This window comes from Uloborus diversus, chromosome 8 (assembly GCF_026930045.1).
Source record: "Uloborus diversus isolate 005 chromosome 8, Udiv.v.3.1, whole genome shotgun sequence".
Classification (NCBI taxonomy): domain Eukaryota; kingdom Metazoa; phylum Arthropoda; class Arachnida; order Araneae; family Uloboridae; genus Uloborus; species Uloborus diversus.
This window is the reverse complement of record NC_072738.1, coordinates 98,049,920-98,067,599: the sequence shown is the minus strand read 5'-3', so window position 1 is coordinate 98,067,599 and position 17,680 is coordinate 98,049,920. Positions and strand designations below refer to the sequence as shown.

The 17,680-nt window shown below is 35.2% G+C and overlaps 1 protein-coding gene across 3 annotated transcripts in view; it reads left to right on the top strand.

The window, feature by feature from the left end:
* Positions 1–470: 470 nt before the first annotated feature.
* The window catches only part of LOC129227827 (uncharacterized), a 133,985-nt gene continuing 116,775 nt past the window's right edge, over positions 471–17,680 (top strand). For all 3 annotated transcript variants that reach the window (XM_054862441.1, XM_054862439.1, XM_054862440.1), the window contains exons 1-2: positions 471–664; positions 14,260–14,312. In XM_054862441.1, the coding sequence (XP_054718416.1) occupies positions 481–664; positions 14,260–14,312 (237 nt within the window). In that variant the 5' untranslated portion in view covers positions 471–480. The remainder of the gene's footprint in view (positions 665–14,259; positions 14,313–17,680) is intronic.

The window sequence follows — 17,680 nt, the reverse complement described above, 5'->3', positions numbered from 1 at the left end:
GGAACTTCTGATAATTTGAACTACGGATTACTCCGAGGATTTAAGCCGGTCCCTTGGGACTTCCAGTTACTGAAAGTTGACGTAGAAGATGAATGTTTTCCTACTTATTGGTGTTATTCAAAAATTATTGATTTATTCTGTTGTAAAGTTATTGTTTAATGGTGCGCTTTTGAATATCAGTGGAAAAAAATACTATATCGTGCTGTGTTACAATTATAAGTTCCAATGGGATATTGTGTGGAACAGAGGAAAAGTATTATCTTTCGTTACGCGATTCATTTTCTGTGGAAACTTTCCGTGCTGACTTAATTTACTCTCATTCAGGAATTTATTTTTTGCTTCCGTTATCGTTTAGGATTATTGTTTATTCAGCCTCATTTTAAAAGATTTTTTGTCTACTATTTTTTCAAAAATATATTTTTGTATAAATTGTAACAAATGATCTGTAACATTTATTGGGACATTTTATGTCCCAATGTGATGATGAAAGCTGTGAAAATGATAACGCTATCAGTGCTGTTGGTTTTTACATTAGTGTATTTGGACAGTGTTTTCTCCTTAGGCCCAGTTCCTGCTGGTACTTCGACGGGTCCTTCCTCAGAAAACGAACCCACTGATGCTGATCTTTATCCATGCTTTCGGGACCTTAAATGCGGCCATTTAGGTATGAATTTGTTTTGGTTCAAATTGTGCATCTTGCAGTTGAAATTTAGTCAAAGTAGGGGAGAGTGTTGTACCTTACGACACTGCTAATTTCAAAGAATCTATTTTTAGCAACCATGTTTTTGTAATCTCTAATAGTAACTTCACTACGTAATGGTACCATAGTAAAAATCAGCATCAAATGAGTAAAATAGACGAATTCATGTCTACAAAAGTAAATATTTTCTTCATTTTTATTTCATTTTCTGTCTTTGTTCTTAATAATTAACATATGTTTAGGAACATGGAACAATGTTCCAATCTTGTGTAGACTTTTAAACATATTTAATGTTAGATAATAATTCATAATTCGTTATTAGTTATTCATGATTTAATGCATTACCATGAAAAAAATATATTTTTTTTTTTTGGTGCAAAATTGGTTTACGTATACGTGCGCACACGCACTGTTTCCTGAATTATGAAGACTTTCCCGTAGTACAACATAATGTGTCCCAAGGTACAACATCCTATTGTACCTCTGGACAGCTTGGAACTCTTACTTTAAATGGCTGTTAATATTTTATTTTCAAACTGTATGAATTTTAAAGTCATATATTACATAGACATATTTTGGGGTATTTCAATGTTGCTTTTAAATTTTAAATTTGATTCAAATAATTAACGCAAAAAATAAAAATATGAAAATTTTTAAAAGGTACAACACTCTCCCCTACTGTTTAAGACGTTGAACGTAAAAGATGTGCACTGTAAAGAAATTCCGAAACGTTTTTGGGTGTTTCCGTCTTACGTTTCGAGATTTTAATGGTTTTTATCCATTTCTTGGAAAAATTAAGTATCATTGTCAAAAGTTCCCTGAATTGCTACAGATTGCACGAATGCAATCGTTTCACTTTTGTGAAAAATATTTTTAGTTTAAAGTTTAAAAATTAACAGAGCGTATTTATAAAGTGTATAGGCTTCCGAACAATTACGGCACGTCCATGCTAAAGCTTCCAAAGGGAGCGAATAAGTATGGACTACGTTGCTTTGCAAAAATTGCAGGTGAGGAAAATGCTCGTTACCTACTTGTAATTCTAGCTCAGCTTTGGCCATGTTCGCAATGTTGCTCTTGGAACTTTCTTGATAAATTTTAGCGGAAAACATTCCTGGATTAGGCAAGATATGTTACTGGCAGAAATTAGGCACATCAGCTGCCCATTATTTTCCAGGAACGTTTTCGAATCGTTTTTACAGTGTGTAACCAACGAAACATTTTTTTGTAGGTTTTTGGCCCAAATGAGTATTGAAACACATGTAGTTACAACGCCATATTGGATTTAACCGCTTTCAAAACTTTACCCATTGTAGCAGCGCAGCTCATGGCATTGAAAATTGCGAAGACGGATACACTAAGACTAGGTACTTTAACTAGGAGCTTCATTGTCATACTGTAAAAACGATTCAGAAAAGTTCTTCGGAAAATAATGGGCAGCTGATGTGCCCAATTTCTACCAGTAACATAGCTTGCAAAAACCAGAAACGTACTCCGCTAAACTTTAGTAACCTTTCTTAAATTATCCTGGAAACCCCCCTAAAAATTCCAAAACCGTCCCGTTTAAAGCCAGTCGTATCTTTGGAACTTTAGAGTAAACATAGGCACGCATAATATGTTTGTAACGCTTGCCAACTTCCTGATTTGTCAAGAAAGTTTCAAAAGCAGTAACGCAAACATGGCCAAACCTATGGCAGAATTGCGAGCATGTATCAAGAATTCTACTCGCCAGCAACTCTCGCAAAGCCAAGCAGTTCATACACTTATTGGCTCCCTTCGGGAGCTCTGGCTAGTTCGTATTCGGACAGAAGCCGATAGACTATATAAATACACTCAGTTCGTCTTTAAACTGAGAGCTAAAAATATTTTTCAGAACAATGAGAACTCTGCATTCGTGCGACTTGTAGCAATTCAGGAAACTTTTTGACAGTGTTACTCTATTTTTCCAGGAATTGTATAAAAACCATTAAAATCCTGCAACGTTACACGGAAATACTCAGTAATGTTTCGGAATTTTTTTTTAGTGCAGTCATTTTGATACCAAAGGCTACGCTCGCTAATATCATCTGTTATCAAACATTTTACCGCTTTAAAGGGTTATATAATCTGTAGAAAATTTAGAATGAGCTTCAAAAAATTCATACCAAGAAAAAAAACGAATGTTTTGGTGGCCTACATTCCTTTTAATTTCCTTCATAAACGTGAAAATTAGATGATGACGAAGCATTCACAACTGATCATTGTGAATGCAGTTGAACTCGGTTAATACGAACGATCAAAAATCCACGAATTTGTTCGAATTATCCATAGTTGTTACAATCGTGAGTGAATGATACTGAGAAAAAGCGAAGAAATGCTTACCTATAATTAAAAAATATATATATTATTAAGAACACATATTGAGAACTAACTATTAGTACATTTAGAAAATACCACTCATTTCTTATGTATGTATTTTTTTGGAAAATATTGAAGAAGAAAGATGATAATCGACAATCGCTGAACAGGTTGTAATGCACACTAGAAAATTAACAGTTTTATCTTCGGGTAAATTGAAATGTCCACAGATAAACAAATGTAAGGGCTTTATTTTCTATGCGAAATTCTTATCACTTTCTTCTCGATACACAATGGAACTTCTACTACCTATCAAATGGGGAATAATTTCTATTAAAGAAAATTACGGTATCCAACCACGAATATTTTGAGTAAAGAGCTCACACTTTTTTGTTCGTCTTAGCCGAAACTTTCAATTTAATGTACGTATTATGCTTGAAATTTTTACTGAAAAAAAAATAATAAATGTGAAATTGTAAATAGCAAACTGAACTTAACGAACAAAATGTTCGTTTTAGCCATGATTTCGTATTAAACGTGACCGTATTAAAAGAGTTCAACTGTTCTCTGTTTTGCAATGGATACTGTTCCTAATTACTATTTGCATAGAAACTTTTTAAAAAATACTTTCCTTTTCTTTTTTTAACACACTTTTTTTTTTCATCCCGATAAAATGTTGATTTTACCAAAGTTAAGTGATGATAGTACCTTTACTTTTTAGAAAACAAAGTGTCATAATTATATCTTTGATATATACTATGAATATTAAATATATATATTTTTTTCTGTCTTTCGTTTTCGTACTTTTAAATGTTTACTGCATAACTGTTGTTGTTACTTATCTCGAAAATGTCTAGCGGGGCTAGACAATCCCCATAAATTTAAATATGTCCAGGAAGTCAACACAAAATTGTGGATTGCACAGGATTTCATCTTTTGTGTAAAACTCAAGCAAGTCAAAATGTTAGCTGGTGAGGCTTCGCCAGCAAAACACCAGTGGCAGTCCGGAAAGGCTTTGAGAGCCCCACAAATCTGAGGGCTCTCGTGCGGCCACTTAAAAATCTGGTGTGGGTGGTTTGGTGTGATCTAGGCCTGATTTTGAAGCATTCACCCGGACATTTTGCAAAGTGCCTTGAGTGGGTGGGAGGAGTTTTCACTTTTCTATGTAACTAAATTTTGCCTTGGTGGAAATCTCACAAAAGGAGTTCACAAGTAGGACTCACACTCTCCTCAGCAGCAGACCTACCCAGGGAGTCTGCTCTTTCATTACCTTCAACACCGACATGTGAAGGAATCCAGTGGAAATGAATGCTGTGTCCGGGCGAAAGTTTCTGAAGATGATTAAAAATGTCCAGACTAGTCTGATCACCAACCAAGTCCCAACTATAGAGATGCTGAATCGACGCAGACTATCAGTCAAAAGCCAGATATGCTGGCACCTTTCCTCCATTTGAACAGCGCACTGCAAACCCTTCCTGGTAGCAATAATCTCCAATCTAAACACTGAGAAAAAATCTTGGATTTTAATTTTGAATTCCAATGCTCCGGTAGGAATGGGAATGTGCATTCCGCCCCCCCCCCCCGAAATTCCCCCATCACCCCTGCCCCATCTGTATAAATCTTCAAAGACGAATGCGGAATTCACGAATGGTCTCCAGAGCCAATTGTTAACAAGTGCCGGAATATCTGTGTTTTTCGTTACGCTGGTCATGAGTTCATCATGGAAATGAATTCCATCGAGTTCCAAACTAGTTCCCGCGGGACTCAAGTAGTGGGGTTCCACAGCGAAAGAAAGTAGGTTCAGCGTTTTTCCAAAGGAAAACAGACTGTGTTTCTTCAAGTGTTGATTATCAATCCATGCATGAAGGTAGGTGGAAGTCCTATGCTGAGTATTGTAACTATATAACTTGTTAAAGTATTTTGTGAGGCAGTAAATTCTTCTCCATGAAAGAGGTGGCAAGTTACTCTCGAAGAGCACAATTTCATTGGGACAACTGTACTGTAAAAAATTCCGAAAAGGATGCTGAGTATTTCCGTGTAACATTTCGGGATTTCAATTGTTTTTATTCAGTTTCTGGAAAAATCAAGTATCACTGTCAAAACGTTTCGGGAATATTTCTGAAATTTTTAGGAGGCTTCCAGCATAATTTCAGGAAGACTACTGAATTTTAGCGGAAAACGTTCCTGGTTTTTGCAAGATAATTTACCGGCAGAAATTGGAAGCATCAGCTGCCCATTATTTTCAAGGAATGTTTCTGAATTGTTTTTACAGTGCATTTTTTCATCTTCGTATTTTACGAGTTTTTGTTGAAAAGGAGGCAAGGAAGTGTTCCAAAAGGGATGGGAGATTTGGGGGATTATCATTTAACATTTTACAATTATAACTTTAAATAATATTTTCTGAAAAATATCAACATATTTTACATTGTAAAAACAACAGCATAGGTGCCCGATTTCTGCAAGTAACTTACGAAAAACAGGAATGTTTTCCGCTAAAATCCAGTAACCTTCATGAAATTAAATTGGAATTTTTCTGAAGAATTCGAAAATCTCCCCGGTTAAAGCCGGGAACATTCAGAAAAAACTGAGGTAGGTTTTCCATGATAGCTTGGCACATTCCTGATTTACATAAAAGCTCTAAAAGCATTATAGTACTCAAGCCGGGTCCAAAAAGAGCGGGGTGTGTGTGGGGGGGGGGGGGTCATTTGATACACTTATAGTTGAATTGTAAGCTGTAGTGTAGATCGTGGAAAAGCGTTTAAGCACCATGCCGTACATTTTGGGTGGTACATGTGACTACACCGGAAGCAGGAAGTACCATATCGGGATGTGGTATTTTTGGATCAAATGATACAGTACAGCGTATAGCCGAGGAGCTAAACGACAAAAATCAATTGAAAACAGCAAATTATGATAAGTAGATGCCACTTGGTAGGAATGTAGTTTATGACTATAAAATGAAATTAAGACCCAGAGGCACTTTCAAAAACCGTTTAAAACCAAGATGGAGGCGTTTTTCAAAACGGCTACCTATATTAGAGTTTTTTTAATATATGTCGTATAAAAGAGGTTTTTATATTGAATTATAGGTTTTTCAGGTCACAGATTTAATTTTGTATGTTGAAAATAAGCTAAATGTTCATTCTGGTGCTTTTTTTAAATATAATTTTATTACTTACAAAAGAGATTACGTGCTTTTCAAAGTACCCAATATAAAAATAGGAAAAATATTAAATGCTAATATGTACAAAAGTATTAGTACTACGTCGACAGTCAAACAGTGCTTCATTCTTTGCATTAATTTTTGCATAATATTGTACAGGGCAGACGAACAATTCTGCAGCTACACTTGTTCTTGCCGATTTTGCAGGTGCACTTTTTGAGTTCAGTGCATGAATCAGAAATATCCGGTAACTCAGACCATTTCAACTGCCATCCAACCTTGGAGATGGTGCACATATGATATGTTTGTGAGCTTGTCTCCAAATGTGTCCAGCCTTGAAAGCGCTACGCAATACTTGCTGCTGGCAAACTTTCAAGTGGTCTGTTTTTTGTTTTTTTTTTTTTTTTTTGTCATAAACCATTTTTTCCTTGCATCATTTACAGTGTCGCTATTACTAGTGGAAAAGTACAGTTGTACTACAATTTACCTTTCATAAATGTCAAAAATTTCGCTCGGTATAGAGCTTTGAGGTTGTGAAATAAATAAAAAATGCCACAGTTTCTTCTTTAAATATCACCCTTGCCTCCCAAGTGAATTTTATGGACTTCCCATTGAATCTAGGAATGCTGTCACAAAACCTATGAAGGCATGAAATCCTGGTAAAGTCTTTCTTTTCCAATAGCTTCATATATGGCAAGCACTGCAATGGATTTGCTGTTGATTCCTGTTCCAAAAGCAATTCAAAGTTTATCTAGACTTAATGTTGACAAGGAAAAAAAGTAAGATATTGCAAAGACTAAGACATCTGTATCAACATTCAACAATAAACATGACAATCTTCCTGTAACCGTTTTCTACCATGTTTTGAAAATGCAGTATCATTCTTGGGCCTCTTTCCTCTAGGCCAGGGCAAGTAACAACAGTGAGGGAAGTTTTTGCAGTACTGTTTCCTGTAATGTCGTCACCTATAGTCGTTAGAACCTGCACATTTTTTATGGTACTTACAGCTAAACGTACCTAACAAAGCAAAGAACCCTTCTTTGTTATTTGAAAAATCCTGGCCAATTTTTGGTAAAGTACCGTGTGAAAGCACTTGTCTTCCTATTCCTGCTTCCCACTTCTCTCTAGTTTGACCTTTAATCGTTGGTGTAACATATATGCCCCAAATAAAATCAATTCTTTGTCATTGGAAAGTCTCAATATCTTTACAAACGTAAAGTTTAAATATGTTTTCATAGTAATCAGCAAATGTTTTAGAGGTTTGTGGCTTTAAATTACGCACGTCCGTTTTCAATCCATCTAAAAAGATCTTTATGATGCAGAGATTGAACTAACATCAAAGCTACATCGTTCATTTATTTCGGGAGTTTAAGATAAGAAGATCTAATAGATTATTCTCAGCAACCAGTATTGACCAAGCACACCAACAAAATAATGCAATAGTAAAAGAAGATGGCGGTGCAATAGGATTGACACAAGATCCATCAGCGCATAGGCGTTGGATGGTTCCTAGACCACAAATAAGCCGATTAATAATAGAAGAGTTTAAGTGTGATATTAAGCTAAAACACGAAGAAAATAGTCGACTCCATCTTGAGCAGTACCACTCATTTCAAATTAAATATTTTACTAAGGTTTGAGCTCTTTATAGCACTTTGATAGAAATTGGAAATCCATTTTTGGAAAATAACCAGAACCTTATCGTAATCGATAGCAGGATTATTGTGCACAGTGATGTCAATTCCTTTTTATGAACATTTTTTTTCCATCTTTTGCTGCCGCTGAATATCCCATGGCTTTTAGTGTTTTTTTTTTTTTTTTTGTCCCACCCCCTACTCCACTTATAAGCCTGAACCGTCACCACTGCTATTAGGTACATTAGCTGTAAGTACCATAACAAATGTAGAGGTTCTAACGACTTTCGATGAAGACATTAAAGGAAATAGTACTGCAAAAACTTCCCCCATAGATGTTTCTTGCCCTGGCCCAGAAGAAACAAGCTCAAGAATGATAGTGCATCTTCAAGACATGGTAGAAAACCGTTTCAGGAATATTGTTGTGAGCATTGTAGATGCACATGTGTAGTTTTTGCAATATCTTACTTTTTTTTCCTTGTCAACATTAAGTTTGGATAAACATTGGATTGCTTTTGTAACAGGAAACAACAGCAAATGCATTACAGTTCACGCCATATATGAAGCTATTGGAAAAGAAAAGCTTTAAAGGGATTTCATGCCTTCATAGGTTTTGTGACAGCATTCCTAGCTTTACTGGGAAGTTCAGAAAATCAACTTGGATGGCATGGATGATATTTAAAGAAGCAACTGTGGCGTTTTTATTTATTTCGCAACATGAAAGGTACGTAGTAGTACTACTGTACTGTTCCACTAGTAATAGCATAATTGTAAATGAAGCAAGGAAAGATTTGAATATGACAAAAAATCGGCCACTTGAAAGTTTGCTACCAACAAAGTATTGCGTAGTGCTTTCCAGGCTGAACACATTTTGGGACAAGCTCACAAACGTATTATACGTGCACCATCTCCAAGTGAATAGGGTTGGATGGCAGCTGAAATGGTCAGAGTTCCTGGAAATTTCTGATTCGTGCACTGAGTTCATTAAGTGCACCTGCAAAATCTGCAAAACCAAGTGTAGCTGCAGAAGTGCTGGTCTGTCCTGCACACTACTATGCAAAAATTAATGCGAATAATGAAGCAGTGTTTGACTAACGACGTAGTACTAATACTTTTGTACATATTTGCATTTAGTATTTTTCCTATTTTTATATTGGTACTTTGAAAAGCACGTAATCTCTTTTGTAACAAATAAAATTATACTCAAAAAAAAAAGAACCAAAATGAAGATTTAGCTTATTTTCAACATACAAAATGAAATCTGTGACCTGAAAATCTATAATTCGATACAAAAACCTCTTTTGTACTACATATATTTAAAAATCTCAATATGGGTAGCCATTTTGAAAAACGTCGCCATCTTGGTTTTAAACGGTTTTTGAAAATGCCTCTGGGTCTTAATTTCGTGGTATCTTCTTATCATAATTTGCAGTTTTCCATCGGTTAGCTCCCCAGCTAGTATTGTTTATTTAAAAGATAATCATTTAAAAGCCATTTTTTACTTATTGCCGTACAGAAAAAAAATAGGTCAGGAAAGGCCCAGAATTTTTTAAAAAAGAGGTAAAAAATATTTTTTTTTTTTGAGTAGGTACTCTTTTTTTGTACGGCACTTAGTTCTTATTTAATTTTATTATAATTACTATTATAGTATGTATATGCCGTACAAAAATGTTTGACCGTTTTTCCCCGTCCTCGAGAGTAATTTTATTTAGTTTTTTTTTTTTTTTTTGGTCATGTTTACCATTAAAAATATACGACAGTGCATCAAATCATATTATTATTTAATAAAGTTGAAGAATCTTACAAATTTATTATGGATCAAAGGCTCTTAAACTGGCAGGTTAAAATTAAGGGAAGGCACCCCAATATTTTCACCCCGGTACCAATAAATTGTTACGGCATTTAAAAAAATTAATTTTTAAATAATAAGAAACGAAAATATGATAATGCCGTACATTTAAAAATCACCGAAAAATACCGCTAAATAATTCTATAAACGAAAAATCTGGGCTTTTCCAGATCCATTTTTTCTGTACGGCAATAAGTAAAAAATGGCTTTTAAAGGATCAACTTTAAAATTATCAATAAAATGCCGTACTGTATCATTCGATCCAAAAGTACCCTATCCCGATATGTACCACCCAAAATCTACTAAGGCTGGGGGGGGGGGGGCTGACTAATGTGACATTTTCGTTCCGAAGTTGTCGGGAGAAAAAGATAGTATTTGTACGAAAGCCTCATTGCAGAAAACTGGTGCCGAAGCTTTAGATGTGTTGAATGATTGATTATTTTATTCTGTAGATGATGACGATTTACTTAATGCAAATTGAAAACAAATAAGATGTAATAATGAGGTTTATTACAGTAAATATTTCACGATGCAATTTTGTTGACGTTTTGAACTAAGTTATCTTTCTAGATTCACCATAAGTGACATTTTATTCAACATCAGTTGTTTTGCGACATAGCAACTATGTACTGTCGAAACGTACAGTATGCGAAACACCAAAACACATACCCAAGATCACATTAATTACAATTCTTTAAAGAAAGAAACAGCTTTATTCTTACTAGGTGGCATGGTTAAGATGCAGCATTATAACACAAATACAATTGCAAGAATAGTGCTTTTAAAAGAATTTAAAACTATTCCTTGATCGAATACTAACTCTAAAATTAACCCCAAACAAAAGTTAAAATACATTAGTTATCACACGGCCAGAGTTTCCGCCTATACATATTTACAAAAGCACCAAGCCCAAATAACTCTCTGCTTAAAATTAACTAATATGAAATTTGCATTTCACACATATTAAAATAACATCAGCCTATGACAACATAATATCACAATTTGCACAAATTAAAAAGTTCTTATGTAATACATTAAAACATTACTTCACAGGGGTTGCATTCTACGACGAGGCATCAAACACTAAAAATCTCACATGCTGTACAAAAGACACCAATTCGACCTTGCTTCAAAGATCTAGCGTAGGCTGAATGAATTGAGGATTTGCCCGCTGCCGGTAGCTCCGAACTCCGATTCCTGCTACTATTTTCACGGGCCACAAGACTTACAATTTCCTACCATCCGATACGTTCATTAGCTCCCAGGTCTGGTCCATGGGGCCTTTACTTCCGACACAGCGATGAATTTAGTCTGGCAGAAGACTCGGATAGTTTCTTGGTTCACTTATGTGATGCCGAGACTTCACATCTTAGCGAGGAACATTTATCTGCACTTAACCTTCCAAAGGGCCATCCTTACATTCACTATTTGAACGAAACTCGAGAGACTGTTTCAGCCACGCACGCAAGGCGAGATGATATGCGTAAAAAAGGGAAACTTTAGCTCTTTCGTACTGCCTTATATCCATTGCGTCATTTCCAACTGTTGCCACTACGCTTTTGGGCAGTACAAATGCCCTCCCCCTCAAAAAAAAATATACACAAGTATATTTTTACTGAACAACTCTTCCATTCACTCTAGGCCGCAAATTATAAGGATGCACAACATGTGGGACAAAACGACCTAAGAGACCAGGCACCATTTGGACATCAAGAGGCAAACTCCCAGTTGAATTTCCCTCCTCCTTTGTATTTTCTTGTTGTGTTTGACAACCTTGTTGTGTTCTTGTTTGACCTATATCTGTGGTAGCAGTATCCGGGTCAACTAAGGGAAATCTGGGAGTGGCCAAAGCAATATTCTCTACATGTACCACCCTGACGTAATTTGATTTCTTTGCGTGCCTAATTTTTACCACTACTGGAGAGATAATTTCAGAAATTAGAAAAGGACCTTCATTATGTTTACTTAATTTTTTTGAGCGCCCTGGCTTCACAGCTGGATTATACCAAAATATTTCATCCCCTACTTTAAATTGCCGTATTTTACTTTGCCTTTCTCGTCTGTTTTCATTTGTCTCAGCCGCATTTTCCAAATTGTGTCTCACTGTGGCGTATGATTCATGCAATTTCTTCAGTAGCTCATTAGCATAATGCATATTATCTGCATAAGAAAAGGGGGTCGCTTTTTCCAGAAACTCATGAGGCAGATTTAAATTTCTTCCATACATCAACCATGCCGGTGCAAAACCGGTCGACTCGTGTGCAGACGTTCTATACGCCAGGAGAGCAAAGGGCAATTTTATATCCCAGTCATCATGTTCGGAATTTACTATATGCGAAAGCGCATTACCTAACGTTTTGTGATATCTTTCCACGCACCCATTACTCTGTGGTCTCCACGCCAGGGTATCTAATTTTTTTATATTCAAACTCCGGTATACTTCCTTCATTGCATTGCTTAGCAAATTCAACCCCCGGTCTGACAAAAATTTTTTTGGTGTCCCATAACGACTAATGAATTGCATCACTACATCCGCGATGACATCACTGCCTATCGTAGACACAGGGAAAGCATCCACCCACCTTGTAAAATAGTCAGTAAAGGTAATGATATATCTATTACCCCTTTTAGTGACAGGCAAGGGACCTACTATAAGATGTAATAATGAGGTTTATTACAGTAAATATTTCACGATGCAATTTTGTTGACGTTTTGAACTAAGTTATCTTTCTAGATTCACCATAAGTGACATTTTATTCAACATCAGTTGTTTTGCGACATAGCAACTATCGAATATTATAACGTATTTATAAATACTAGAAACGATGTTGGATCCAATTTTGTCTTGGAACCAAAATGTCAGATAAATCAGCCTGTCCTTTTCAAGGGGCTCTAAAATGTACGGCATGGTTTTTAAACGATCTACACTACAGCTTACAATTCAACTATAGGTGTACCAAATGACCCCCCCCCCCATTTTTGGACCTGGCTTGCGTACTATTATTTCAAACAGGGTCAAAGCTAGGACAGAAATAGAAGTGCTCGGGGCAAGAATGATATGCCACATGGGGTAAATTTTCAGCAGACGAATTTACAGCATAAAAAATACTTTTAGAATTATTCAAACGTATTATACATTCTATATTCCGTAATTCTAAAATCAGATATGTTTTTCTCGAAGTGTCAGAATCCATTGCCTTTTTATTTCAATTATCATCAACATCAATTTGGACAAGAAGTTATCGATCTGAAACCAATGCGCTTCATAAATAAGTTCAGTTAATCATTAAACTGGTAGTTAAAATATTTTTCGCAACAGCGAGAGGTCCACATTCGTTCAACTTGCAGGAATTCAAGAAACATTTTGACTAAGATACTCTTTCTTAGGAAGTGAATGAAAACCTGTAGATTCCTGAAATGTTCTACGGAACTAATCAGTAACGTATCTGAATTTGTTTACAATGTATAAGCCATTTTATCACGAACAACACCGTACTGTTATATATATAATACTTTGTTAGTTTCTACTGGATAGACCACCGTGTATTTCGTTCACTAAACTTTTCACAAGTTGATGTGACACGATTTGTTCTGCCATAACTGCTGCAATAGTTTTTTGCAAACAGGACACAGAAGTTCATCAATTAGAACCGCAGGAGATTTTTTTAAATTGTGAACTTTTTAAAGCCATAATCCGAATGTATACATATACAGGATGTTCCGTTTTACCCCGCAGGACTTTCGCAGCCGTTAGTTCTAGATGTATACTTCCAATTGCAGAAATGCTCAAAATCAGATGCAGAGTTAAGATATTGAAAGTCTGAAGCAAAAATAAAAATGAGTCAAAAAATACAAGATTTAACATTTTATACGAGCCCAAGCTCTCCTAACTAATGTTTATAGAAACACTCTCCATTGAAAACTCTTACTGACACAAAAAACTTGACATTTGTGCGACCAAAACTCAAGGAGATATTCCAGTCCCAAGTTTTAAGGGACCAAAAAGATGAGATTGAAACTTATCGCCTTAAAGAAAAACAAGGTATTTATGTTTTTCATTTTGTTATTCAAAAACAAATGCAAATGTTATGCAGCAATACGCAAATTCTCTTAACAAAACCACAAACACTTTTGAAAAATCACACTCTATGCACACATATAATTCTAAACATTTGTTAACCACTATGTTTTACCTCAAAAGGTGTTATTGACGGCGAGTGAAAAGTGGTGTAAGTCAAAACACGCTGCGTTTTATATCTCGGAGAATATTGGATGTACTAAATACAAACATTCTGTGTTGGAATTCTTTTTCAATGGGGATAATTTCCCTGAATATAAGTTACGGGACCTGGAACCGGTATAAAAAATTAAAATTTGTAATTTTTGACCTATTTTCATTTTTACTTCAAACTTTTAATAGCTCAACTCTGCATCTGCTTTTGAACAATTTTGCAATAGGAAGTATTCATCTTAAACGAACGGTTGCAAAAATAAAGGTCATGCAGGTTAAAACGGAACACCCTGTATATAATTATAATAATCAAGTATAATGAAGTGTAAGTTGTATATTTTGTTACAGGAAAGGAAGCTCAAGAGAAACTGGAAAATTGTTATTACATTTTGGACGAAGGGGTATGACACATTCTTTCTTTTTTATGTTTAGTTTAAAATATAGCCCAACCACGGATTGTATGGAATTTTCAAACGTCCAGATAAGACGAATCTATCTGAATAAAGGGAAAAGTAAATATTTAATGTCGTATTCCGCTCATTTGAATGCGACTCTGCTTCTGCAAAAGCTGATATCGCTAAAAAATAATAGATTCATCCATTTCCTGCTGTAAAACGGATGTTTTCTTTCCATACAATCCGTGGTCGGACAGTAAATACCCTTATTTTAAAAATAGAAACAGAAAACAATGAACCGCGATACATATTAAACGGATCTCTAAACTAGTATTTTGCGCTTTGAATCTTAACATTATCTATTGAAATGTTTGTAAAATTAGCTGGCTCTAAAATTATAAATTTTGAGTTAACAGCAAATCGTTAGGTAGGGGAAAAGAGGGCTCATGTGAACACGGGACATGTGAACATGGTATGTTTTACTAAGATCACTTCAAGCAAAAAATGCGGAAAATATCTCTAACAAGGACAGTACCAGTTGTACAGCCATAGAAAAAACGAGCTGATGTGTGCATCATATGACTTCCTTTTACTTCTATTTAATGTCATTTCCCCATTATTGGCAATTTTAATGTGATTCAATAGTTTACTCTCTAAATATCACCAACAGTGGCCAAACTGAAACCAAAAAAAAAATCGCCAAATTTGTCATCAAGTCGGCAAAAAAATTTGGCGACCAAAAGACTGACGATATATCGCCAAGTGTCCGCCAAATGATAACACCACTTGAGTTTACACCGAAATTAACAATCCTTTTCCCCCAAAAGGGGCAAAAGACCCCTTTAAAAACACCCGAATGCAATCAGAAGAGTAGGTGCACAATTAGACCCCCCTAGGAGTCTATGTACTAAATTTCAGCTTTGTAGGACATACCCTTCTTGAGTTATGCGACATACATACGCACATACGCACATACACATACGTACATACAGACGTCACGAGAAAACTCTTTGTAATTATCTCGGGAATCGTCAAAATGGATATTTCGCGTGTCTATACGTTCTAATGCACTTATCCACGTGTGATCCAGTCTAAAAAAACAACAACAACAACATTCATTCGGGGGGTGAGAAAAATGAAAACTAAGACCGATTTTTGGGTGAAATTTTTTTTGCGAATCCAATACTTCCTTTTTTGTAAAAGGAAGTATAAACGAAACATTTTTAATTGTTCGGCCATTATACATGCTAGAAAGAAAAGAAAGGCGTCATCCGACATGGCTTAAAGTCTTCTTGAACATTATGCATTTAAAATTTTGATAAGGGATCATATACAAAGTAAAATTAGCACTAAGCTTTGATTTTCAAATAAAACCTCCTACTTTTTGCAACATAATTATATTTAAGATAGCAAAATCGGCCTGGGTACGAAATTTCTTTGCATTCCGTGCAGTAGAACAGAAGTTATTACTTAAAAACCATTTAGTGACCGTCACCACGTTTAAAAGGCGACTTTCAAGGTCACGGCTTTTTAAGTAACGGAATGTAAATAAGGAAAAGATCGATTTTATAAAGCTCAAATCATGATTTTTTTAAGTTCTTTTTTTTTTCTTAATTCGATGCTTTTTCGCTGATAATGTGGCGCGACAAAGCGATTTAGGATCGAAAACTTTTTTTTTTGAAAAAGTTAAACTATTTTCTGATTTCTGTCTATCTAGATCAAACTTAGAAAGACGGACTGGATCTGGCTGGTCCCTCACATAGATCGTTGTATAATAAATCGATTAAGGACTAATTGAAAGTAATGGAACTTTTTGACTTTTTATATTATAAACATATATTCAATTGTTTATCTAATCATTCAGCCCTTAGCCTCATAGAAATGTAAATATTGAACCTTATATCTAGAAAAATGATGTAAACATGTTTGATTAAAGTATTGCACCTATGTTACTGGTTTACTTTAAAATGAATAGTTGGTCTTTTGATGTAAAATGTATTTCGCGTTTTTAATTTCGCAGAATATCAGAAGAAGTTTGAGACACCGGAAACAGAAATGTAAGAAAGATACCGGACAACATGGGAAGACGCAGCAATAAATAGATTATTGATTCGAGCGAAGCAAGGCCCATTTATTCCGTGAATATTTGCTTAAAATCCATAAAATGAACAAATAATCAATCTAAAAACTAAGACAGAAACAAGAGAATATAAACTCCCGTTAATGAGCAAACCTTTCATATTCGAACTTTATTTCATACTCATACGTATTTGGTTGTTTGAATTAACACAGTAGACATAGTAGTTGTTCTAGCAGCTTTTTTGTAATCATATGAGCTGATTGTGCATCACATTACTTCCTTTTACTCTAATTTAAAGTCATTTTCTCATTATTGGCAGTTTTAATGTGATTCAATAGTTTACTCTCACCGACAGTGGCCAAATTGAAACCAGATTTTAAAAATAAAAAAACCCGCCAAATTTGTCGCGAAGCTGGCAACAAAACGCCGACCAAATAACTGGCCGTATATCGCCAAGTGTCCGCCATATTATAACACCACTTGAGTTTACATCGAAATGACCAATTATTTCCCCCCAAAAAGGGGCAAAAGACCGCTTTAGAAACACCCCAATGCAACCAAAAGGGGAGTAGCACAACTAGACCTCACTAGATGTCTACTTACCAAATTTAAACTTTCTAGAACATACCGTTCTTGAGTTATGCGACATACATAGGCACATACGCGCAATCGCACGTCCGCACATATGCATTAGGGTAGGTCGATTTTGACTTTTTTTTTTTGAAATCGAAAACGCCTGTGATGGGAAAAGTTTTGTATTGGCATCAAATGCTCGCATAAAATTTTTTTTGAAAATCAAAAAATATTTAGATCCCCCGCCAGCCCCTTAAAGTTTGTCCAAATGTGTAAAAACTGACATTTTTTAAATTTTTTAAAAAAAATCTTATGTACAATATTTTTTATTGCGTGTGGTGGGAAAAGTTGTGTATTGGCATCTAATGTTCATTAAACAAATTTTTGGTAATTAAAATATATTTATACCTTCAGCCAGGTCCCTGAAGTTTCGCTAAATATGTAAAAATTGACTTGTTTAAAACTTTTTTTTCATTTCTTATGCATTTTTTTAATCACCTATGGTGTAAATAGTAAGACCCTTTGTTTGTGAACAGAATAATTATCATATCATATTACATATACCACCGTTGCCGGGAGTCTGAAATTGCGCGTTTTGCCTTTTTCCTATGCTCCTTCTGCTTAGTTTTAACTGTCAAAGAGACAGATGGTGTGATTCCTCCGAATGTTTATTTTTCTTCTTCTCTGTGATATAATGAATCTGATCACCTACCCCCAGTCT